At 44.2% G+C, this 18,738-nt stretch overlaps 2 protein-coding genes across 5 annotated transcripts in view; both read left to right on the forward strand.

Annotated features, from left to right (window-relative positions):
- Window positions 1–9,011, forward strand: part of LOC128436928 (NACHT, LRR and PYD domains-containing protein 12-like) — a 45,852-nt gene extending 36,841 nt beyond the window's left edge. Inside the window, exons 3-10 of one of the 4 annotated variants that reach the window (XM_053418868.1) lie at window positions 1,099–1,133; window positions 1,934–2,083; window positions 2,184–2,306; window positions 2,763–2,965; window positions 3,194–4,994; window positions 6,058–6,234; window positions 6,771–6,984; window positions 8,188–9,011. In XM_053418868.1, coding sequence (XP_053274843.1) covers window positions 1,956–2,083; window positions 2,184–2,306; window positions 2,763–2,965; window positions 3,194–4,994; window positions 6,058–6,234; window positions 6,771–6,984; window positions 8,188–8,232 — 2,691 coding nt within the window. In that variant the 5' untranslated portion in view covers window positions 1,099–1,133; window positions 1,934–1,955 and the 3' untranslated portion in view covers window positions 8,233–9,011. The remainder of the gene's footprint in view (window positions 1–1,098; window positions 1,134–1,933; window positions 2,084–2,183; window positions 2,307–2,762; window positions 2,966–3,193; window positions 4,995–6,057; window positions 6,235–6,770; window positions 6,985–8,187) is intronic. The other 3 variants (XM_053418867.1, XM_053418870.1, XM_053418869.1) reach the window with 3 other exon arrangements.
- Window positions 9,012–9,858: 847 nt separating this feature from the next.
- arhgap19 (Rho GTPase activating protein 19) lies at window positions 9,859–17,665 on the forward strand. The gene is made up of 12 exons (XM_053418899.1): window positions 9,859–9,984; window positions 11,034–11,308; window positions 11,492–11,572; window positions 11,655–11,864; window positions 12,050–12,276; window positions 12,393–12,479; window positions 12,612–12,677; window positions 12,796–12,987; window positions 13,091–13,198; window positions 13,864–13,977; window positions 14,084–14,185; window positions 14,543–17,665. The coding sequence occupies exons 1-12, from the start codon at window positions 9,941–9,943 to the stop codon at window positions 14,600–14,602; spliced, it is 1,566 nt and encodes a 521-aa protein (XP_053274874.1). The 5' UTR covers window positions 9,859–9,940; the 3' UTR covers window positions 14,603–17,665.
- The last annotated feature ends 1,073 nt before the right edge of the window (window positions 17,666–18,738 follow it).

Raw genomic sequence — 18,738 nt, forward strand, 5'->3', positions numbered from 1 at the left:
TGGTGGAATTCCAGTTAATCCAGTTTAGACTTGATGGGAAAACAATGTTGTCTGCAGCCAGGTACTCTGGCTCTTGGCTGACACCTTGTGGTCAAACACTGTTACTGTTGGGATGCAAATCTCAGCAGTTATTGAAATACACAACGGTCAAATGATGCATCACAATGCAGCTGTATTTCTCTAGATCTATAAACCAACACTGTGACTGGACTGTATGAATGTGACCTGACGTGGCAGAGTTCTGCAGATGGAGTCACACATTCAGCTCCAACACCAAATATAACAACCTTCAACTCACAGGAGGAAACATGGGTTTGAGCTCAGGCTTCATTTGATGGAGTTGGGCCGTTTGGGAGTTTTCCACATGTTAACAAACTATTGACGGATCAGACCGATCTCAAGGAAACACGTCTTCATCGAGTTCACATGATGAAGACGTGTTTGACTCCAGAGTTTCTGAGGCTCATTTAAACATCATGATGAATCACATTGTACGGCTCAGTCCCAGTAGACGCTCCCAGTCAGGACTCAGTGTGAAAGTGAAGATCTGGATTCATGATACCACACCGTCCATTATTAACTAAACACAAGATCCTAAGTTTGTTATCTACATCATAACATCACAATAAAACATTAACTGCGAATCAGTTCATCTTCATGGGTATGAACTGGACTTTGAACTGGGAGGTTTCAAGAGTGAACTGGTTCCACAGGGAGGAGGAGCATGAGAACAGGGAGCGGTCAGACTCCATTTTCACCTGGACGAGCAGAAGGAAGGAAAGTGAGCAGGTGAGTGTGAACACAACTTTCTGAAAGTTTCACTGTCTCACTCTCACACCTGCTGTTAACATCCGTCTGCTGATCACATGACTCTAAGTTTGTCAGTTCACACCTGGTGACAGACGTCATGTGATCGGATCCCAGAGACAGATGTGAACAGCAGGTCTGGATCAAAGAAACTTCAAAGGACTAATTAACAGAGTTAACTCACAGCTTCACTTTTTATCTTCATCTGTTCATCAAGTGTTTAATAACACAACGTGTTTTCACAATCATACGTTACAGCAGTGGTCACCAACCAGTGGAGAGTCTTCACTGTGGATCCCAGTAAAGCTCTGGACTCACTGGCTGAGGTGTGAGGAACATCGACCTGCAGAGCAAGGTACACACACACACACACTTCTATTCATTAACTTTAATGCAGTTGATTGGTTTGAGTGAAGATTAGGAAATGCTCAAGTTGCAAAAATACTTTGTTATTCAACGTTTGTTTGTGGCTATGCAGGTTTATTGGTGGATTTACAACTGGCATAAACCAATATTACATGAAAGGGAACTTTATTATTGTACTTGTACAATAGTCCACCTCCACACCCTTATTGAGTGGTACAATACTACGACTATTGTCCTTCACCTGAAGTTCTGATGTGATCACAGTATTTCCTTGTATATAAGAAGTCCTGTGTACTCAAATAAATACCGGTACTACAAACTATGAAGCCCTGCATCTACTTCCCAATAAAAACATTAAAAAATAAATGAATTGATTAAGTCGACAGAAAAACTGGAGTGCTTTTATTTTGAAATGGGTCGGCTACAGGAAGTGTTGCAAATATTTGTGTTTGTGACGTTTTCAACAGATAAACATTGAAACTGGTGTGAAAGATAATTTCACTGTGTTCTGCTGTAAACTGAGCGCAGAACCAGAAGGAAATAGACCGGACCTTGAATATCTAGAAGAGCAGCGTGGCCTGAACCACAACTGAGCCGCAGCCGGTGCAACATGGACGAGGACACTTCAAAGCAAGTTGAACCCTCACACACAAAGTAAGAGACCTGCTACAAACATGTGAAGCTCCAAACTGAATCCTCAGAGAATGAACCAGTGAATGATGTGTTCTGAATAAAAACAAGTTTGTGTTTGAGCTCACAGTGTTTTTCCTCTCAGACTGAAGATGAGTGGTTATGAGGAAGAAGAGGACAGAGCAGAGTCTCCAGGGTTCAGCTGTCTGTCTCTGAAGAGTGACATGTCCAAAGGACTTTCTATAAACTTCAGTAAAGAACCTGGACCCTCACACTCAAAGTAAGAGACCTGCTACAAACATGTGAACCTCCAAACTGAATCCTCAGAGAATGAACCAGTGAATGATGTGTTCTGAATAAAAAAACGTTTGTGTTTGCAGAGGTCAGGACCACAGACTGAGAGCAGAGTCTCCAGGGTCCAGCTGTCTGTCTCTGAAGAGCGACATGTCCAAAGAGTTTCCTCCTCTAAACTTCAGTAAAGAACCTGGACCCTCACACACAGAGTAAGAGACTGTTTCTACTGGGACCTGCTCTGAAGAGGATCTAGTTTCCTCTAGTGTGGCCCCTGCATTAGGACACAGCTTCATTGAAGTTGGTGACTAATCTCTCAGAATCACTCAAAGAGCTCAGACCTCCACCAAGAACCAACACGCTCCTTATGAAACCACTTTGAAATCCACTAGAGACTCATTCTGATTTGGATCTGCACCAAATTCCACACACTGGTAAACATCAGTCCTCTGAACATGTCTGTGAAAGAGGACCCCCCCCCCCCACACTCCGATCTGGTTCACTGACTACAACCTTCCACCAAGTTTACTGGTAATCTGTCATTTTTTATGATCCCACTAACGAACCAACCAACACACAAACATACTGGGTGAAAACAAAACCTCCTTGACAGAAGTGATGACAACCTGTGACTGTGACATGTGAGTTATCAGGACATGTCTTCACAGGGAGAGGAAGAGGAGTCATGTTTCTGAGGAGGAGCAGTCGTCCTGCTGTGCTTCGTGTCAGGACGTCCTGAAGGATCCAGTCTCCACCAGCTGTGGACACTGGTTCTGCAGACAGTGCATCACCTCATACTGGGACCAGTCTGGTTCTTCAGGAGACTCCTCCTGTCCCCAGTGTGGACAAAGATCCAGAACAGGAGCTGGAGGTCAGACAGCCGGTCGGAGCAGCACTGTACATGTGTCTGCTGATGTCTTCACTTCTGACAACAGCACATGTGGTTTTATTTTGTTCCTTCATACAGCATCAACATTTAACATCGTTAGAAAAGCACAAAGTTAAAAAGCTTTTATTTTCTGTAGTTTTTCTGTATCTGATGAAAACAATCAGCAGATTCTCAGATTCTCTGTGTCTCACATTGTTTCTTGTCTTTCAGCAGATCGTGGTCTGCAGGAGGTTTCAGATGAACATAAGCTCAGTCTGAGGAGGAGATGTGAACATGTGACTGAAGGAAGTGATGAAACAGGAAGTAGAACCCTCCTCAACAGGATCTACACTGAGCTCTACATCACAGTGGGACAGAGTGAAGAGGTTAATACTCAACATGAGGTGAGGCAGCTTGAGACGGCTTCCAAGATGAAGATCCTCCAGGACACTCCCATCAAGGTCCAGGACATCTTTAAAGCCTCCACTGACCAGCAGAGCAGCATCAGAGTCGTCCTGACCAACGGCGTCGCTGGCGTTGGAAAAACCTTCTCGGTGCAGAAGTTCACTCTGGACTGGGCAGAGGGTTTAGAGAACCAGGATGTGGGTCTGCTGACTCTGCTTTCGTTCAGGGAGCTGAACCTGGTGAAGGACCAGCAGCACAGTCTTCTCACACTGCTCCATGTTTTCCATCCAGCGTTACAGAAGCTCACGGCAGAGACGCTCGCTGTCTGTAAACCTTTGTTCATCTTTGACGGCCTGGATGAAAGCAGACCTTCTCTGGACTTCAACCACAGGGAGCTTGTGTCTGAGGTCACACAGAGGTCATCAGTCAACGTGCTGCTGACAAACCTCATCCGGGGGAATCTGCTTCCCTCGGCTCTTGTCTGGATAACCTCCAGACCTGCAGCGGCCAATCAGATCCCTCCTGCATGTGTTGACAGGGTCACAGAAGTACGAGGCTTCACTGACGCCCAGAAGGAGGAGTACTTCAGGAGGAGATTCAGTGATGAAGAGCTGTGCAGCAGAATCATCTCACACATCAAGACGTCCAGGAGCCTCCACATCATGTGTCAAATCCCAGTCTTCTGCTGGATCAGTGCTACAGTTCTGGAGCACATGTTGACCACAGACCAGAGAGGAGAGCTGCCCAAGACCCTGACTGACCTGTACTCACACTTCCTGCTGGTTCAGACAAAGAGGAAGAACATCAAGTACGGTGAGGGACATGAGACGAGTCCACAGCAGCTGACGGAGGCTGACAGGGACGTTCTCCTGAAGCTGGGGAGGCTGGCACTTAAACATCTGAGGAAAGGAAACATCATGTTCTACCAAGAAGAGCTGGAGCGGTGTGGTCTTAATGTCACAGAGGCCTCGGTGTACTCAGGAGTTTGTACTGAGATCTTCAGAAGAGAGTGTGTGATCTTCCAGAAATCAGTCTACTGCTTTGTTCATCTGAGCGTTCAGGAGTTTCTGGCTGCAGTCTACATGTTCCACTGTTACACCGGGAGTAACAAAGAAGAACTTAACAACTTATTGGGAAAATATGGGAACACAGACAGAACCTTGTCCCTGGATGACTTTCTGAAGAGAGCCATGGAGAAATCCCTCACCAGTACAAATGGTCATCTGGACCTGTTTGTTCGCTTCCTTCACGGCCTCAGTCTGGAGTCCAACCAGAGAGTCTTAGGAGGCCTGCTGGGTCGGACAGGGAACAATTCAAAGATCATCAAGAGAGTCCTCAACAACCTGAAGAAGATGGAGAGTGGTAGCGTTTCTCCTGACAGAAGCATCAACATCTTCCACTGTCTGACTGAGATGAACGACCACTCTGTTCATCAGCAGATGAAACAGTTCCTGACGTCAGAGAACAGATCGGAGGAGAAACTCTCTGAGATCCACTGCTCAGCTCTGGCCTACATGCTGCAGATGTCAGAGGAGGTTCTGGATGAGTTGAACCTGAAGAAGTTCAACACATCAGTCCAGGGTCGACTGAGACTGATCCCAGCTGTGAGGAACTGCAGGAAGGCTGAGTGAGTCCAGACATGATCAATAACATGTTCAATCAGTGGAGATGAGTCGTTCTTCAAATACACTCAGTGTTAAATGATCCTCATGGTGTTGCAGTGGTCAACATTGTTAGTTCAGCCTTTCTGTGAGGAGGAGGTTCTCCTGGTGTCTGCAGGGTTTTCTCTGGCTTCTCCAGCTTCCTCCACAAACCATAAGACATCAAAACCTGACAGAATCAGGTTTTATTGGCCAAGTTAGTTTGCACAAACAAGGAATTTGCTTCGGTAAAGTGGCTCTCAGTGTGAATACACATCACAACACAAAACAATACAAACAGTGCAACAGTGCAACGGTCTAAGAAAATAAAGTATATACAAGGAGGAATGCCTATATACAGGAGCTGTGAATTGTAACACAACAATAGTAAAATAGAAATTGAAAGATATATATATATATTAGTGCGTTATTAATGGCGTTAACGCAAACCCATTTTAATGCCGTTAATTTTTTAAGCGAGATTAACGCAGAGCTGCCAACTCTCACACGTGTATGTGTGTGTGTGTCCTCGCGGTTAATCACTTAATTACGATTAATCGTGGTTAAATATTTTAATCGTTTGACAGCACTAATATATATATATATCTTTCTTGTCAAGAGTTCCCACCCTGAGTTTGTCCTCCACCACCAACCAGTGCAGTGTCCATCCCTCCAGGTTCCTGACATGTTGACTTCACAACAAAATTAGGTCACTGTGACCTTTGACCTTTGACCTTTGACCACTGAAATCTAATCAGTTTCTCTTTGAGTCAAAATGTGAAGAAATCCCCTAAAGACAGACTTGAGATATCATGTTCAAGAGGACATGAACATGTTCTGTGACCTTGACCTTTGACCTCTGACCACCTGAATCTAATGAGTTGCTCTGTTAGTCTGAATGAACGCTTGGACCAAATCTGAAAGGATTCTCTTGAGGAGTTTTTAACAAAGAGGGGATTTACCAGGGTGAGGGTCACATGATCACGTTTTGTATGAATGTTGTGTTTTCTGATTTAATTCTCACTGATTTGATATTTTCTTTAATTATAGACTCGTGGGTTGTCACCTCTCAGTGACTCACTGTGAAGTCGTGGCCTCAGCTCTGAAGTCAGATCCCTCACATCTGAGAGAACTGGATCTGAGTGGAAACAACAAGCTGCTGGATTCAGGAGTGAAGCTGCTGTGTTCTGGACTGGAGAGTCCAAACTGTCGACTGGAGACTCTGAGGTCCTTAAATCCTTCTTCACTTTTCAGACTTTCTATCTTATTGGGTCATTATTTATTTAAATTGTCTCAGTTCTGCTCTGCTCACTGTCCCTCAGTCATCTGTCACTCACCCAGCCTGTCAGTCACGTCCACCTCATCAACTCCATTCACCTGCACTCACCTGCTCCTGAGCACTAAGAAAGTGACAGTAAATAACATGTGGACTGAGGCCGAGCACTCGTCCTCCTCAGGTTTTCAGAATAAGACACATTCTTATTGAAACACATTGGACAGTTGATAAGTATAGAAACAAACAGGAAGTGACATCAGGAGCCATCCCTACTTTGAACAGTGTTTAATTACACAAACCTGCTCAGTGACCAACACACAGAGAAGAAGCTGATGAATGAAACAATGGTCCAACATGTCTGATCTGATATTTATCTTCAGGTCACAGACTGGACTGAGGTCAGCAGCATGTTGAGAGTCTGTGTTGACATGATGACGATCCACAACAACAGGAGGACACATTCTAATATTCATATTTCTTTATCCAGGTTGAAGGACTGCTGTCTGTCAGAGATCAGCTGTTCTTCTCTGGCTTCAGCTCTGAAGTCAAACCACTCTCATCTGAGAGAACTGGATCTGAGTGACAACAACCTGCAGGACTCAGGAGTGAAGGAGCTTCTTGATCTACAGCAGAGTCCAACCTGTCGACTGGAGACTCTGAGGTCAGTAGATGGTTGGAGTCAGTCCACGCTGCTTTCATCAGTATTTTACTAAACACAGTCCTTATCACAGATCCAGGGTCTCTGCTACCAAGCAGGATTTGTGGTTATCAGGTTCACTTCAGGTTTAGTTTTTTCAGTTCTACGAAGCTCGTCCACTTCTTAACCAGGTCAATCACCATGGTAACTTCTGATGAACAGCTAACCTGCTCCAGGTTAAGTTGGAGATCAACCCGTATAGAAGCTCCGCCCACTGACCACAGTGACTCTACCCTGTTGTGTGGTGCACACTCTCCTTAAAGGGACGGATAAGGGAAGTTTAAATCAACGTCTGGTTGGTTCAGTTGATCTCTAACTCACCCAGAACATCTCAATGTCTCCAGACTCATCCTGTCCCCAAAACACCAGAGGACCTCAGCTTCCTGGAGACAGGTCCATGTGTGTGTCCTCAGAGACAGTGAGACAGTGTGTATCACATCCTGGGACTCAAACGTTTCTCTTCAAGAATAGTCTTGTCTTCAGAATCAGAATTATTTTGATTGCCATGTATATTTGCACATACAGGAAATTGCCTTTGTTTGGTTGGTGCACTGTACATAAAACAACAATATAAAAACAACAATATAGAACAATAATATATACAGTATATACATACAGTATCGTCTTGTTAGTAAAGAACAGATTCAGAGCTCGTTTTTACCAGATGCCACCAGGAGGCGCTGTAACTTACACAAGCTGGACCACAGCTGACAGCCTCACACGAGGGACAGAGACGGTGTCGTCTTCATCTGATCTGAGACAGTTTGTTCTCTCACTTCATCAGTGAAGAACTGATCAGGTGGATCTTTGTCACAGCTCTGAGATCAGTGGGACTGAAGCCTCTCCTCATCACATGGTAACCAGGAGCTCTTTATACAGAGCAGAACCTCTGCTGAGGTCCATCTGTCTCCTCTGGTCCCAGTTTGTCAGAAGCAGATGTTCATCAACACACAGTGAAACATGGCTTCACCTGTAACAGCAGTAAATCCACCTCTCAGGTGTCCACTCTGCACTTTGACATGCAGAGGACACACACTGAGCTCTTAGCGTGTTCATTCCAACACGTGAACATGAAGCAGAGAGGAAGCTGCTCCACCTCTGAACAGGACTGAAGTCCCTGCTGCTCTTTCTACTGGATGAGCTGCATCACTGACTCACAGCTGATGAAGAGAGTCTCTGTGACACTGATGTCTTCTTCTCTCAACAGGTGGAAGATATCTTATCGAAGGTGAGAGTGAAGAGGACAGTGTGAAGAGGACAGTGTGTGTGGACGGAGGCTGAGCTGTGTCCTGAGGATCCAGAGGCTGAAGCAGCAGCAGCTTGTGTGTAGTCTCCAATCTACACAACCCCTAATCTGCATGTGTTTGTGAGATGAAGCCGGAGCACCTGGAGAAAACACGGGGAGAACATGTAGACTCCACACAGGAAGACCCCATCTGAACCGGATTCAAACCAGCAACCTTCTTGCCCCGATTGTGTTTATTCACATGATGAATGTGTTTATTGAAATGACACAACACAAGCAGAATATATAAACCCTCTATAAAGAGTCACATACAGTGTGTTTAAGTTTGTCTTTATTATTGTCCACCTTTGTCCCTCAGTGTGTCTCCATGTGTGTAGAACCACATTCTGTGTATATGTTTGTTTATGATCTTAAAGTTCCTGGATTCACGTCACAAATTGATTTAGTTCAACACAAAGTTCAACACATTGAAATCACTTTGAGTTTAAAATCAGAGTTTTGTCTTTGACACAAAAGATCAAAACTCTGGACTTAAAAATTTGACGTTTTCATTTCTGCATCAGGTGCAGAGCGGTGGTGGCTTTTCTACTTTTGACCCACAGGTGGCGCTGCAGTATAACAGCAGCACATCCCAGTCAAAGCCTTTATATTCAGTCTATGAGTCAAACACATGGATCATTTCCTCTGTGACAAACCAGATGTAACGAGAAGAAAAACATCCCAGAGAGAAAAGTTCTGTTTCTACTTGTCTCTGCTTTAATGCTCAATAAACATCCTTCCACCGACTTCACTGGAATCATGACTCAGCTTTTCTTTCCTCTTCAAACAAACTGGTGGAAACATCTCGTCCTTGGTGCAGGTAAAAGAACAAAATCACCAGTTTGACATAATGGAAACAATAAGAAGAAAAGTGAATGAGACATTTACAGGATGAAGAAGAGACGATGAAGAGCAGAGCATCTTTAAGTCTCTGAGGAAACTGTTTAATAAACATTTTACCATATTTAATAGAAAACTGACCCGAGGACGTTTTATACAAACGTAGATGAAGATTCTTGTTGTACGTTCTCGACCACCACCTCAGAACAACCACCAGGGGGAGACTGTAGCAGGCCTCTGGGAACAGCAGCATGCTGGGAAATAATTGATGATGGGAGGTTCCCAGCAGAGACAAGGGACAGAAAGTGTATGAGACATGATGTCCTGAAGACAGTGGACATTTTGGGCCTGTTGTGTAGGAGACTTTGTGTTATTTTGTGTTATTCTCTCACTCTTTTCCTCTCTCTCTCTCACTCTCTCTTTTCTATATCTATCTATCTATCTATCTATCCATCCCTCTCTCTATCTCCCTCTCTCTACATCTCCATTTCTCTCTCCCTCCATCCATCCCTCCCTCTCCCCGCCCCCCTCTCTCTCTCTCATACACACTCACTCTCTCTCTCTATTCATCTATCCATCTCTCTCTCTCTCTCTCTCTCTCTCTCTCTCTCTCTCTCTCTCTCTCTCTCTCTCTCTCTCTCTTTCTCTTCCTCTCTCTCCATCAACGCGTTCATATTGTTATCCCGTTGTCAAACGCTGTGAATTCAAACCGACCAATCAGAGCGAGGAACATGCAAATCGGAGCCAATCCCTCCATGCCTACGTGCGAAAAACAGCCATTGGCAGCCTCGATGGGCGGGGCCTGTGAGCAGAGAGCGGAGGATTCAAAGTGAAAATGGCTGCTGGGAAACAAGTCGATGAAAACAGTCAAAACAAAAGGTAAGCGCGAGCCGAGCAGGATGTGCACGTGAGGGTGACGGTGAAGTCTCGTGCAGCTACACGCGCACTTCCCCTCACTCACAGAGAAACTTCCACCTGCGCGATTTAAAGACGAAAAACGTCACGTTACCGATCGAGCAGGGATGTCATCCCGTGACGTCAGCTCGCCTAGCTCAACCCGACGTGTTGACAAACCGCGTTGACGTCACGAGGACCAGAAGTTCGTGTTCCGATGGTGTCCGTGATTTAAACCTTTATTTTGAAATCACGTCGGGGTTAGCTAACGTTAGCCCCGTTAGCCCAGGGAGCTCCCACACGTCTGTGCTAGCGTCTGTGGAGCTAACCGGCTAAACACACAGCACTGTGATGGAGTGTGGTGTGTACACGCTTTGTTTACATGTTTGTTTACATGTTTACATCGCACATGTGTGTGGCTGTGTGTGATCAGAACCATGTTGCTGCCTTTGATCCTCCTGTGATGATGGACCGAGGCCAGGAAGCAGCTCAGAGGGCTCATAATAACATCAGGACATCAAAGGACTGAGTAGACATCAGTCACAGCAGACCTTCACAACAATATCCAGAATTATCCCGATATCATTTTCATTAATAGCAACACAACAACGTTACAACGATGACGTTACATAAAAGCAATGAAACATAAGAAGACGACATCACATAAAGACAGTGTGTATGTTCAGCACATAGAATTATTACGTGTTTATCTTGAGTCTCTACATTTAATTGTGTTGTTTCTTTCTTGATTAATTTGAAATGGCAGCTGGCATTACTTTATGGAATTTAATAAAGAACTCTATCCATCTATTTACCCTCCGGTCCCATTCCTTTCCTTTATTACCAAACTCCAGTTGTAGGTAAAGCAGACTTGGATCCATCAAAAATTGTTGACAACATTGTGTGTGTGTGTGTGTGTGTGTGTGTGTGTGTGTGTGTGTGTGTGTGTGTGTGTGTGTGTGTGTGTGTGTGTGTGTGTGTGTGTGTGTGTGTGTGTGTGTGTGTGTGTGTGTGTGTGTGTGTGTCCTCCTCAGAGGTGCAGTGTCCAGCATGGTGATGAATCAAGAGGAATCACCGGGCGACTCTCGAGCAGGTCGACCGCCTGTTATCTTCAATCCAGACTTTTTTGTGGAGAAGCTGCGCCACGAGAGCCCGGAGGTGTTCCTGGAGCTGGTGCTCAGTAACATCACTCGCCTCATCGACCTTCCCGGGACCGAGTTCTCCCAGCTCCTCGGCGAGGAGAGTCCCAAGACCCCGACGGGGGGGAACGGAGGCTTCTTCCGCTCTTTCAACTTCCTCAAACGCAAAGGTGAGAGGTCGAGTGAGTTGAGTTGAGGCCTCACCACTCTTTCAAGCTTTGAGGTTGTTTTTGAGGAAATTGTGCGTCTGTGACGAGCCTGGAGCAGAAACACCGGAGCAGTTTGTTTGATGGGAACTTCAGCAACTTGTAGAATAATCGCTCACTCTCAAATAATCTCCCTGTACATCACAGATAAGGACGCTGTGTTCGGAACCCCGCTGACAGAAGGCTGCATCGCTCAGATCTACCAGCTCATCGAGTACCTCAGCAAAAGTGAGTGTTTTGTCCTTCAGAAAAAGCAACTTAACCCATCCTGGCTCTATGCCGTGCTCAGCCCCTGCTCCTCCGTCCTCAGACCTGCATGTGGAGGGTCTGTTCCGGGTCCCGGGGAACAGCGTGCGGCAGCAGACCCTGAAGGAGCTTCTCAACAGCGGCGCCGACGTGGACCTGGCGTCTGGAGACTTCCACCCCAACGACGTGGCCACGCTGCTCAAGACCTTCCTGGGAGAGCTGCCCGAGCCACTGCTCACACACCGACACTTCCATGCACACCTTAAGATAGCTGGTAGGAGCACAGACACACACACAAACAGACACACATATACCAGTATTCTGTAAGTAGTCAAGATGTTCAAAATTTTAGGTGACATTTGGTTTTTTAAATGTTTATGTCCCTGGGAAATGGATAACGAGCGGGAAAAGGTCAAACCCTGTCTAACTCTACATCCTCCATCATCCTCTCTGTCCCAGACATGACTCTGTTTGACGAGCAGGGGAACAAGACCGAGGCGCCCAACAAGGAGCGTCAGATCGAGGCCCTGCAGCTTCTCTTCCTGCTGCTGCCTCAGGCCAACCGCTCGCTGCTCAAGCTGCTGCTGGACCTGCTGTACTACACAGCCAAGCAGCAGGACAAGAACAAGATGTCCGCCTTCAACCTGGCCCTCATGTTCGCGCCGCACGTCCTGTGGCCCAGACACGTACGACTTTAGAACACTGAGCCAGAGGCTGAACACAGGATGTTTGATCAGGAAAATCTGTATATGTAGTAAATGTGTGTTATTTAGTTTGTTTCTGTTGTTGTGTTGTCCTCCAGATGACGGCCGGGGACCTGAAAGACAACCTGAAGAAACTGAACAGCAGCATGGCGTTCCTCATCAAACACTCACAGAAGCTCTTCAGGGTGATTATTGACCACACGGCCAAACCAGTAGAGCTACATCAGTTATATGCTCTTAAAACCAGGTCCTGGAGATACAGTGTGTGTCTGTTGTAATGATTGAAGTGTGTCACGTGTCCCCGGTTCGATGCTCAGGCTCCAGTTTACCTACGGGATTATGCCAGAGTTCACTTCGCTGGGACCAAGGCTCTTCAGACCAAGGTGAGTTCACAGAGTCACAGTAGATCGGCCCCTTTTCATTTAAAACTCCAACGTTAGAGAACTGAGAAGTAGATTAAAGCTCTGAGTCAAACCAGTTAAACCAGCTCTGTGCTCTCAGGACGATCTGGAGCTGCTGGCGGCGAGGAGCTCTCCGGCCCGGCGTGCCGTGCTGCCCCTCAAGAGGACGGCTGCTCCGGAGACCTGCCAGTCCCCGGCTCAGCAGTACACAGAGGAAGCCCTGAAGGACCTCTTCAGACACGTCCATCACAACATGCCGGACTCCGCCAAGAAAAAGAAACTCGTCCGACAGGTTGGCCTCAGCGTCTTCCCTCCGTCCCACCGTCCGGCTGGGGAGTGTCTCAGAGTGTTGAATGTCTTGTAGCATGAGGTGATGTTGTGTTTCCTGTGGTCAGCTGGTCAAACAGACGACGTCAGGGACGCCGACCAACGAGCACCAGCAGGCGCCCATAGCTCCCAGCAAGAAACACCCCCGCTCACGGTCCTTCGGCGGCCTCATCAAGGTATGGAGGTCCACAACGCCATTCAGAAGAGGAGGAGGAGGGGGGGGGGGATCCTCCCTGCATGAGTCTACCTCAGTCTACCCTCCCCTTCTCTCTCTCTTCTCTCTCCCTTCTCTCTCTCTTCTCTACTCTACTCTTCTCTTCTCATCTCATTATTATATACCAACCCACTGTCCATCCCTTTACTGGCTATACTAGCCCCATGCACAGACTTTACCACTACACATTCTTATATATTTATATATTTATATATATATGTTTTTCTGCTGTTTTTATATATATACATTTTATATTTTATTGTACTTTTCACTCCAGTAGCACAAGAACACTTTCCTACTGGACACTGACACAATCACATCATTGCATTCCATTCTGTATCTGTAAATATGTTCTGCGTATGTAATTTATTTATGTATGTCAGTGAGGTGTTTAGTGTACAAGCTACTGGATGATCTGAATTTCCCACGGGATTAATAAAGTATCTATCTATCTATCTATCTATCTATCTATCTATCTATCTATCTATCTATCAATCAGAGGTTTAGTGACAGAAACAAAGCAATGATCTGTGTGATCGATTCTCAAAACGTACACACGATGAGGTTTGTGTTCTCCACGGCTCTGACCTCTCTCTCTAACCTTCACACCTGATGCTCTGCTGACAGCGTAAAGCCCGAGCGGAGCAGCTGACGGAGGACAGGCGGGTCCGGCACATCTCCCCCGACGCCTTCAACCGGCCTGGAAGGAAAGCTGGGAAAGAGAACGTCATCCTCCAAGGGGTGAGACACTAAACTCTCTGGTTTGGGATCATCTCTGTTATTTACCCTTTTTATTTAATCTGTCACAGTAGAGTGATAATAGTGTTGTTGTGTTGTGTGTGTGCAGGTGAACAGTCCCTTAACTGGTCCTGTGCTGGGGAAGCTGGGACTGGTGGTAAAAAACCCAGACTTTACTTTTACAGAGAACAAGGCTCTGAAGGTTTCCAAGGTATGAAACGGTTTCTTCTTCACGTCTGAAAGTAGAAAAATCACCGTTCAAAAAGAACCTCAAGTAAAATCCAACAAACAAACCAACAAAGACTTGGTGGGGGGGGGGGACACACACACAACCTGTGGTGATCTCCGACTTGCTGTGTATCATCACCTCTGTTAAATCTCAGAGGTTGAAGGATTCTAAATACCAACAACGTGTGCTTCAAGTTCTCCTGAACATGACGGTGGATTGTTAAAGTGTTGTTTTCTGTCCCTCCATCCGTCCTCCCTCCTCCCTCCTTCCTCCTCCCTCCTCCCTCCTCTCTCCTCCCTCCTCCCTCCTCCCTCCTCCCTCCTCCCCTCCATCCCTCAGCAGGCCTCCCTCCCTGTGACCAGGATGTGTTTCTCTCCTGCTCAGGAGATCTCCTTGTAAAACCCGACCCCTTCCTCTCACCTCAGACCGGATTAGTTTAATTAACCCTCATCTTGTGTCATTGTGTATTCATTGTTGTGAGTCTGATTTAACTGTGAGTAATATTCAGCAGATTTAAGCCAGAGCAGCTGAACCAAAGTCAGCCACTGGGTTCACTTCACCACTGAACTTAACTGGTACCAGCAGCTTTTATTCTACATGCTGTTGATTGAAGGATGGTGAAGAAAATTCATGGTTGATAGTTTTTAATGTTTGTTTTTTGGGGAATTCTGATTTGAAATTAGGCCAAAATCAACAATCTGGAATCATCAGCTGCACTTAACATGGGACTTAAAAGGGTTTCTCATGTTTTATATGGTTAAGTTCAGATCTAATATTGTCTTTAGATGCTAAAGACGTTAATATTCTTTTAAATAATTAAAATTTTAGACCCCACAGTGCACTTCTCGAATACTTTGAGAATCAGTCTGACGTCATTTTTAGGCATTTTGTTTGTTTTTAATTTGGAAATAATAATTCAACAAGTGTAATGACAACCAAAAGGTTTGTTGCTGCGACTTGAGAAAAAGAAAAATGGATGAATATCCTGTTGCAGCAGGAAAAGTTTATTGTTCTCATGATTTTTTTTCACGTTTTAAATGTTCTAACAGTATATTTTAACATTATTAAGACATTAAAACATGAAAGATATTAAATTTCAGTTCTGATCTAATCAACAACGATTGATCTGAAGCAGCTTCTTCACTTTGGTTCTGCGTCTCTGGCTCGAAGCTGCTGTATCAGAATCACCGGCCTGTAGTTAGCGGAGCTCATAGTTTACTGGAGCAGGTAGAATATGTATATATATGTTGTAATATGTGTGTGTGTGTGTGTGTGTGTGTGTGATATGCATGTTCTGAAAGTTTTTACACTTTATTCTTATGGGAACTGTGATGAGCGCTCTGGGTACGACACTTGGGTGAAAGATGTCTCAGGATTGTGCTGCTGATCTGGAATCAGCTCGATTTGAATTTTTCAAACATCTCCTCCTCCTGATATGAAAAACAATAATTAATAATCATCCCACGGACTGGGATCCCTGTGAATCTGTCAAATATGAAACTTTCCCTGAATATCTCGAGGAGCTTTTTTAATTTAATTTAGTTTTTTTTTTTTTTAACTGCAGCTGGTGATGGAGTCATTTGTCTTAATTTGAACAAAAGTGCTTGAGGGTTTTGTTTTTGTTGAAATGAAAGGATTTTATGTTTTTACATAAGCAATCTGTTACAGAGAGGAAGAGTCTTCCTCAGATGAAGAGTCTTCCTCTGTGTGTGCATGTTGTGTTCTATCGAAGGGTGATTGTGTTACGAAGAAGAGTCTGAGTGAAGTAAGAAAGGATCGCGATGTGATTGGACGGCGTCACCTGGTTGTTTTATTAACACGTCACGTTCATGTGTTCTGATAAAACATGCGACTGTTACAGATTTTGATTTCATGTGTTTCATCCCGAACAGAGTTTTTCAGGATTGTGTGATTTAAGGGACATTAAGTAATTTACAGGATGAATCTTTGAGTTCTGGAGAGACATGATGATTCTCCCCCAAAACTACAAAATAAGAGCGTCTATAAGGAATTAACACAAACATCTGTCTAATTAGTTGATCAATTTGGAATATTTTCTCATATTTTTTCACTATTGAGCATTAACGGTTTAGATGGCAATGGAGGAATAGGTTTTCTGTGATGTTTAACACACAGAAAACTTATTTTGTATTTACAGAAACTAAAATTGTTACTTTATGTCCCTTTTATATATTTTGAACTATATAATTAATAGTTTTTAAATGTGTTGTTCTCAGATCCTCGACTTCACTGTTCATGGTTTGATTTAAACTGAGTCAGTTTGTTGTATCGTCAGTTCGGATGCACCAGAGTTTCCAGCACCAGAGAAATACATTTGTTTTTATGTTCAGCCTTTTTTTCTAAACACTCCAGAGCCGGTGGGCGTCCACTGCCTTGCTCAGTGGCCCCTCGGCTCTCCTGCTGAACCCAGAACTCTGTGTTCAGTAGTTTTTTTTTTTATAAAACTTTAAAAAGGTTTGTTTTTTTCTCATGGTTCTAATTGTGTATTTGTTTTGAAATGTGTCTGTTCTGCTGAGTGTGTGTCTGGTGCATCCGGTGGTTGAAGGTTTTGTGGATGTTGTATCGATGGGTTTGTGGAAGTGAAGAAGTGGGAAACGTCCTCTACAGATAAACACTACAGATTTACTTCCTTTCTGTTTGGACTGATTTCATCTCGGAGGAGAAACAAGCTTTTGAACTGAGACGTCTCCTTGTCTCAGTTTCCTCTTCTGAAGATTCCTCCTCATCAGTTTTTCGGTTCTCTGCAGTTTGACGAGCCAGTTTTGAGGGAAGGTCAAATTGTTTTTCTCTTGTATTTATTCCTCTTGCAACTTTGATTATTTAAAATAACACAGAGTTTGCATATCTGTGGTATTTTCCTAAAAAGACTTAAGTGACACTGTTTTTTCTTTTTGAGTCATTTTCTCCTCTGTTTCCCTGGAGCTGTTCTGTCGGTGACTTCAACATGAATGTGAAACAGGAAGTTCCTCTGCTTGTTGAGCATCGTCTCTGAGTTCCTGTGCACGCTGTGAAAATGAAGACCAACACTAGATATCAGGGGGACATGTGTACATTTAAAAACTCTCCCTGACCAGCGTCTGATCCGTTTGTTTACTGAGACAATAAGATGTTGAAATGTCAGTTTGACTTTGAACTGAAACTCCCTGATGTCCTGATGAACTCATGTCAGTGACTGCTGGACCGTGTGGTTCAAACTGTGGTAACATGTTTGTTTTTTGTTTTAGTTTTTTTTGTGTAAAATAATTTAACCCTGTAAATTGGATTCCTTGGCGAATGCTCCGCTTTGGATTAAACCTTTTTTTTATGTTTACTACAGAAAGTCTGATGTTATTTTTTATTTTAAATGTCTCAGTTGTTTCCACTGTATTCTTACTTCTCACTGTATTTTAGACTTTATTTAAATATGGACGACTCGTCTCCACTTCCTCCCGTTATCTTCAAAATAAGCTAAAATACCCTGGATACAATCCCCAACCACCAGGGGGCGATCATACGCTTTGGCTGAGTCGTCCATCTTTATTTAAAAGTAAAGTTGAACAAATGTCCTGCAGGTTGTGCTTTTAGTTTCTGTAGTGCCTCTGTTTGCTCAGCAGGGGGAGTTATTGGACAACATAGAGAAGTGTTCATCTGGTTCAAGCTGAATTAACACAGACATCAAGTTAAAGTCACAATCTGCTAAATATCAGGAGGACATATCTAGATAACAGTATATAATAATATTGAGTCAACACTCAGCTTCTCTGTTAAATGTTCAAACTCCTCATCAGAGACACTGTGTGCCCCCCCCCCCCTTTCAGGAAGGTCAGAGGTCAGGAAGTGAAGTGACTGGTAGAGATTCAGCAGAGACGCACATCGTCCTTCTTGACTCCACAGAACAAGTAGCTTCACTCCCCTGATTCCTGTTTAGAGGTAGAGTAGAAGAAACGTTCCTGTTTCAGTGACAGTTACACAACTGAGCTTTACTGAAGTGGCTTCAACACAATCCCACAAATTAGAGAAAAGAAAACACGTCTGTGAAGAGTGCAGAGCAAAGACCTCATCAGTCAGTAGAACACACACAGGATGTGATTATAGTTTATAGTTTTATTACATCTCCACTGTAATGAACCTGCACCTGTGTGTTTAAAGGGAAGTAAGATTAACTTTCTATTTGTACAAAGCAAACATCACATAACTGCCAATAACTCAGAACCTGACATCAGAGAATCACAGGGAGACTTTTCAATTGGGAAATAAACTTTTAATTTATGTGTTGACTTAACTTGTTGGTAGAGTTTCTTAAATCAAAACTTAACATTTAAACATATTCAGAGTAAATGAGCAGAAATCACCAAATTTAAAGTCTTTAAAACAGTGTCTGGATGCAAGTGCAGAATAATTGAGATTGACCATGACCATGTTTGGCTTTTATAAAATCTATGTTGAATATAATTTAAGGATAAGTTAAGTTGATTAATCAATTATTAGAGAAGGTGCCAATTAACAGGCAGATTGTTTCAGCTCTAGAAATCTCA

Source organism: Pleuronectes platessa, chromosome 3, assembly GCF_947347685.1.
Source record: "Pleuronectes platessa chromosome 3, fPlePla1.1, whole genome shotgun sequence".
NCBI lineage: Eukaryota > Metazoa > Chordata > Actinopteri > Pleuronectiformes > Pleuronectidae > Pleuronectes > Pleuronectes platessa.

Bases quoted from the DNA above. Each gene is read 5' to 3' on its own strand.
- arhgap19 (XM_053418899.1), top strand. From the start codon at position 9,941: ATGGCTGCTGGGAAACAAGTCGATGAAAACAGTCAAAACAAAAG. The intron at 11,309-11,491 runs GTGAGAGGTCGA...TGTACATCACAG, and splicing joins CAACTTCCTCAAACGCAAAG to ATAAGGACGCTGTGTTCGGA. The intron at 11,573-11,654 runs GTGAGTGTTTTG...CTCCGTCCTCAG, and splicing joins CATCGAGTACCTCAGCAAAA to ACCTGCATGTGGAGGGTCTG.